At 63.6% G+C, this 5,537-nt stretch overlaps 1 protein-coding gene across 1 annotated transcript in view; it reads right to left on the bottom strand.

Annotated features, from left to right (window-relative positions):
• Positions 1-5,537, bottom strand: part of Muc5ac (mucin 5AC, oligomeric mucus/gel-forming) — a 23,290-nt gene that overhangs the window by 9,625 nt on the left and 8,128 nt on the right. The window contains exons 20-31 of the mRNA XM_023722903.1: positions 5,255-5,355; positions 4,868-5,019; positions 4,565-4,703; positions 4,368-4,481; positions 4,107-4,286; positions 3,280-3,519; positions 2,802-2,958; positions 2,462-2,590; positions 2,200-2,359; positions 1,838-1,881; positions 1,568-1,756; positions 324-1,215 (exon numbers count right to left, since the gene is read on the bottom strand). Coding sequence (XP_023578671.1) covers positions 324-1,215; positions 1,568-1,756; positions 1,838-1,881; positions 2,200-2,359; positions 2,462-2,590; positions 2,802-2,958; positions 3,280-3,519; positions 4,107-4,286; positions 4,368-4,481; positions 4,565-4,703; positions 4,868-5,019; positions 5,255-5,355 — 2,497 coding nt within the window. The remainder of the gene's footprint in view (positions 1-323; positions 1,216-1,567; positions 1,757-1,837; positions 1,882-2,199; positions 2,360-2,461; positions 2,591-2,801; positions 2,959-3,279; positions 3,520-4,106; positions 4,287-4,367; positions 4,482-4,564; positions 4,704-4,867; positions 5,020-5,254; positions 5,356-5,537) is intronic.

The following is a 5,537-nucleotide window of genomic DNA, read 5'->3' as shown; positions in this document are numbered from 1 at the left end:
GGGTGGAGGTGGAGGTGGTGCTAGTATAGGGTCTTGGGGTGAAGGTGGAGGTGGTGCTGGTATGGGGTGTTGGTGTGGAGTTGGAGGTGGTGCTGGTGTGGGGAGTTGGGGTGGATGGGGAGGTGGTGCTGGTGTGGGGCTTTTGGGTGGAGGTAGAGCTGGTGTGCGAAGTTGAGGTGGAGGTGGAGGTTGTGCTGGTGTTAGTCCTGGCTGTGGACGCCCAAGCAGTGTGTGTCTCCAGAGTTGCGGTAGTCCTGGGTGTGTGTGTGGACGCCCAAGCAGTGTGTGTCTCCAGAGTTGCGGTAGTCCTGGGTGTCACCTCACAGATGTCCACCCACTCACAGCACTCTATCCGGATCTCATAGTTGTAGCAGATGGGTGGAAGCTGCTCCCGGTTCAGGCAGAGCAGCCCCACCTCAGGGTTGCAGGTCACCTTCTGCCCCAGCTCAGCCAGTGGTGTGTTGGGGAAGAACTGGGCCCGGCACTGCACATTCTGGGGCCTGTCACAGAACTTGTACCCTCGCAGCCGCAGTTCCTCCAAGGTGTCAAAGTCTCCGCTGTCCCTGCTGGACCCTGGGTAACTGCCATCGATCCACTCGGTCCAGGTGCACTGCTTTTGTCGACAGGAGGAGGTGGTTGGCACCAGCTTTGAGCTAGAGGTCGAAGCCGTGACTCTGACAGATGAGGGGCTCCCCGTGGCAGTGGAGACAGTGGTCAGGCCTGTGGGTGTGATGGGAGCCGAGGAGGAGGCTGTGGGGCTGGAGGAGGTGGGGCAGGAAACAGGATGGCAGCACAGGACTCGGACCTGGTAGTTGTCACAGAGTCCCGACACCTGGTCCCGGTTGTGGCAGGTCAGCCCCACCATGGGGCTGCACTCCACATGCTGCCCTAGGACACTGAGGGGCACGTCAGGGACATCTTCTGCCCTGCACTGCACCTCCCTGGGTGCTTGGCACAGCTGGTACCCATGGGCACGGAGGTTCTCCAGGGTGTCGAAGTCCCCACTGTCAATGCCACGTCCAGGGCGGCTGACGTCCAGCCACGGGGTCCACACGCACTCCTCCCCGCAAGGCTGGGAGGTCACGGAGGTGTCGGCCGGTGTCTCCCTGAGGGTGGTGTGGGAGGCAGGGAGCCTGGTGCCGCTCTGAGGGCCTGAGGACACTGTGCTCCCGGTGGAGGGGACATGTGTGTCCGGGGAGTGTGTCGAGCTCTTAGCTAGGGACAGAGGACACAGGCCTGGGTGTCAGGGGCCATACTCAACTCCCACCGCCCAGCCCCAGCATCCCTGCTGCTGGGAAGCTGCCTGGTCATCTTCTTAAGGCCGGCCTGGTAGCAGCGGGCACAGGACACAGCCACCCCCAGGCCCCCTCCCTTGGGGCTCGTTCTGGCTGGCCCCAGGCAGAGCCATCATTTGTGTTCCCTGCTCTTCATTCGGGGAGAACCTGAGACCCTCTGAAGGGCAAGGCCCTGGGGTGCCTGGTGCCCAGGCAATGTCCCTCTGTGGCAGGGAAGCTGCAGTGTGACAGGCGGGGTGAGGGAGCGATCACGCTGCAAACACCGGCCTTACCCTCAGACGCCGTGGAGAAGGTGAAGGTGGTGGGCGGTGGGGTGCTGTGGGAACCACAGGCATAGGCCTTCCTTTCCACGGTGCCATTGGCCCCGCAGCTTGCGGAGAGGCAGCCGCCCATGCCGTCTGTCGTGTGGTAGATCTCGGCCCCGGGCTGGAAGCGCCGCCCGTTGTAGGTGCAGAAGCAAGCTGTGGAGAGCAGTGGCGGCCCATGAGGGGCTGGGCACAAGTTGGGCCCCCACCCAGCCCTGACACCCTGTGGCTGCTCACCTTCTGTGTCATAGGTGCAGCTCACACCACCTTCTGTGCAGATGCTGGCAAGGGAAGGAAGGAGTTGGCATTAGGGTCCCTGGCCCAGCACTAGTGGCTGGGACAGTCATCTGAGCCCCTGCCGGGCCTCTTCCCCATTCACGCGTCCCAGGACGGACCCTAGCCGTGACAGATGGAGGCAGGCAGGGCAGGGGCTCAGCGCATGCCCCTGGAGGGGCTAGAGGTGGCACCCCTGCATCTCTGGGTGCTGTCTAGGCTCAATATCCCCTCTGCACCTCACCTGGGGGCCCCTAAGATGCCCTGGAACCTGGCCAGGGCCCAGGAGCACAGGAGCAAGGCCACACGCCTCCGCAGGGACTCACCAGGAGTGGCAGTTCTCTGCAGAGGGCACGGGCGCTCCCAGCTTGTATGACTTCCCGTGGATGTGGCAGAGAGGCACAGACTTGTGCGGGCACCGCACCACGCACTGCATCTTATCCTCATCGAAGATGGGGGTCTCCGGGGGACACTTGGGGTAACAGCCTGTGCACCAGGGAGGCTTAGTACCAGGACAGCCTCCGTCCCATCCCCAGGGCCCACCTGCCACAGGACAGACCCCAGCCCCTTGCACTCAGCCCAACCCACCTTCCAGGCCGCGAAATTCCTGCAGGCAACGGCCACTGGGGTTGCGGCAGGTGCGCAGGCAGGGCGCCCCACAGGGCTGGTAGTGCCACTCACACTCCCCGGCGGGGTTGTAGTAGTCGCAGAAGAGTGCTGGGCGGGGCAGAGGAGTGTCAGCTCAGAGAGCACCCTGCCTTGGCCCTCTACCCCGCCCTGCCCATGCTGTCCCGCCACAGCCAGCTGGGGGTCAACCTCTGGAGAAGCCACCGCAGGTCCCAGCCTGGGCCAGCCCCACCCTGCCTCCAGGCTTCACTAGTGAACTGTGCTCCTGAACCCGCGTCCCAGCCCCGGCCTGTGCACTCACGGCAGATGTCGGGCGTCCTCCAGGACACACACACCCCCGCCACATGGCAGGCCTGGGCATAGGCAGCCACGGCTGTACAGAAGCACTCGCAGTCGCCCCCCGAGTCACAGGCGCACGCATCGCTCACACAGGCCTCGTAGTACTTGGCCGGCTCCACCTGAGGGGCACAGGATTCAGACGCCAGGACCCTGGCTCCCCTGGGCTCTCAGCGGGGGTCGGGCTAGCTGGGTGACCTGCGCCAGTTCCCCAAGTGGCCAGCCACGCCCGTCACCGTCACTATATCCCCAGAGCAGTGTGATCCTAGCCAGCTCCAGCTGCACAAGCCCTGGCAGCCACAGAATCAACACCTCACAGCTCCAAAGCCACAGCTGTGGCTGCGAGAGCCAGCACCAGCCCCTACTGGGCCCCAGCTGCCCACGCTGATGGTGTCAGCCGGTCCCTTTCTCAGCCACTGCCCTTGATGCATCCCCAGGCGTACCTGGGCATGGCAGGCGGAGAAGGCAGCACTGTTGATGATGCTGCACTGCCTCTGGGCCCAGGACTTGCGGTACGGGTTGGCCACACAGGGGTCCTTGGGCGCCGGGGCGTCGGGGCAGGTGGGTGAGAGCTTCCAGCTGTTCCCAAACTCCAGCACATCGCCCACCACAGCCTGGCTGCGTGTGGTCAGGTCATTGACGGCGTTGTCGTCGAAGTTCCCGCACAGGCCACCGACCTTGCCCTGAAGGGCAGGGAGAGGGTGAAGGAGAGGCCCCTGGGATCCTGGGGTGCACACTGCTCCCACCTCCCCTGTCACGGCCTGAAGCGGCAGTGGAGGCTCGTCCAGGCCCCGTCCATGCCCCCAGGGAGACCACATCCCCCTCCCTCTCCACAAGCACCTCCCTCCTTCTCTGACTCGAGGTGCAGGTGAGGCCCAATCAGTGCAGGGGGCCACGGACCACCATGGCCAGGCTGGGCCAGGCACGCAAAGGAGTCAGAAACACCCTGGCTGCCCATCCTGCCCCACATCCTGAATCTCCACCTCTGCCCCAGCCCCTCTCCCTCTGTCTCTGTCTGTCTGTCTGTCTGTCTGTCTGTCTCTCTCTCTCTCTCTCTCTCTCTCTCTCTCTCTCTCTCTCTTTCTCCCTCTCCTTTTCTGTCTCTCCCCACCTGTGTCTGTCTCCCTGTATCTCCCTATCTCTTTCTGTTTCTGTCTCTCCTTATCTCTCGCTATCTGTGTCTCTCTGTCTGTCTCTGTCCCCTCCCCATCTGTGTGTACAGCAGAGCTCAGGGTGACTGACAGCAGTGGTCTCCCTCGCTGGGCCTCACCTTGAACTCAGGGCTGAGCCTGAGGAAGAGACTGGTTTTCTGGTCCCAGAGTAGCAGAAGGCCAATGCCAGTGTCCACCACTGTGTAGATGCCCTTCTGGTGCATGGTGTAGGGTGGCTCCTGCCCGGTTTTCCTCTGGACCACCTCCACCTTCCCACTGCTTAGCTTCAGCTCGTAGCTCTGCACGACAGGGCTCCCTCAGGGCCTGGCAAGGACCCCTCTGCCCCATGTCCCCACACCCATTCCATGAGCCCTTCGCACCCCCAGGAAGATCTTGATGTCCTTGGAACAGGTGGTCCCCGTAGTGCCACAGGGGACGTTCTCGGTGACCACACGGAGGGCATCTTGGGCACTGGCCTTCCCACTACGCTGGTCCTGGGGAGGAGAAGGTTGTGGGCAGGTGGGCCAGGACCCTCAGGGCAGCCAGGAGTCCCAACAGCTCCCAGCCAGCCACATACCTGCAGCAGTGTGTACTCGCAGGCCCCATTGAAGGTGTAGCGCTGCCCATCAAAGGTGAGGACGTGGCCGTCCCCATAGACTGCACAGGTGGCCAGACAGGGCTCCTCTGTGCACCGCCACATCCGGTTCTCACAGGTGCTGTGGGGTGCAGGTTCACACAGGTGCTGGTGCTGCAAGGACTTCAAGCCCAGGCTACCCAGTCCACCCATCCTCCAGGCCCTGTGCTGGTCACTCCGTGCCTAACAGGGACTTCTCTCCATGGAACTGGTAGTAGTCTATGCCCTGTGGCCAGCCCCGCCTACCAGGTGTTGCAGCCATCGAGGACAGTCTCCCCGGGCCGGTAGCTGGCCTCGTTGTGCACGCAGGGACAGTCCTCCTCGGCAACACAGCCTCCATCACCATCTGCCACCAGCCCATCGGGGCACACGCAGCCAGAGACGCACTGGGTGTTGTACTGTGGGGCACGTGCACATGGCTCAGGGGCAGGGACAGTCGGCAGGACCCTCCGTGTGCCCCAAGAAGTAGCCACAGGACACAGGCCATGGGAGCCGCAAGACCAGCCAAGATCAGGCGGTGACCTTAAGAATGCCTGAGAGGTACCCAGCAGCCCCACCCAGGGCAGCACGGGACCTACATGGGCCACAAGGGGTCACAGGGGCCATGGAGTCCCCGGGGTGGCCAGCACTCACACAGGCCATGTCCAGGGTGTGACAGCTCTTCTGGCAACCAGCCCCAGCAGCCCCCAGTGTGGCATTACGGCAGTCAAAGTACACCATGGGCGCGTCACACACTGCAGAGGAGATGGCGCTCAGGGGACCCCAGCCTGCCACTCAGGCCTGCTGGGACACAGGCTGCAGAGCAGCCTCGCCCATGCGCTCCCAGCTGGCTGGTGCTCCGTGTGTGCTGTGTGGCACACGTGCAAGGCCCCATGTGTGCTGTGCGTCGCACGTGCAAGGCCCCGTGTGTGCTGTG

Source organism: Octodon degus, unplaced genomic scaffold, assembly GCF_000260255.1.
Source record: "Octodon degus isolate 3935 unplaced genomic scaffold, OctDeg1.0 scaffold00093, whole genome shotgun sequence".
Classification (NCBI taxonomy): Eukaryota; Metazoa; Chordata; class Mammalia; order Rodentia; family Octodontidae; genus Octodon; species Octodon degus.
The sequence above is the reverse complement of the archived record's forward strand: the minus strand, read 5'-3'. Positions and strand labels throughout refer to the sequence as shown.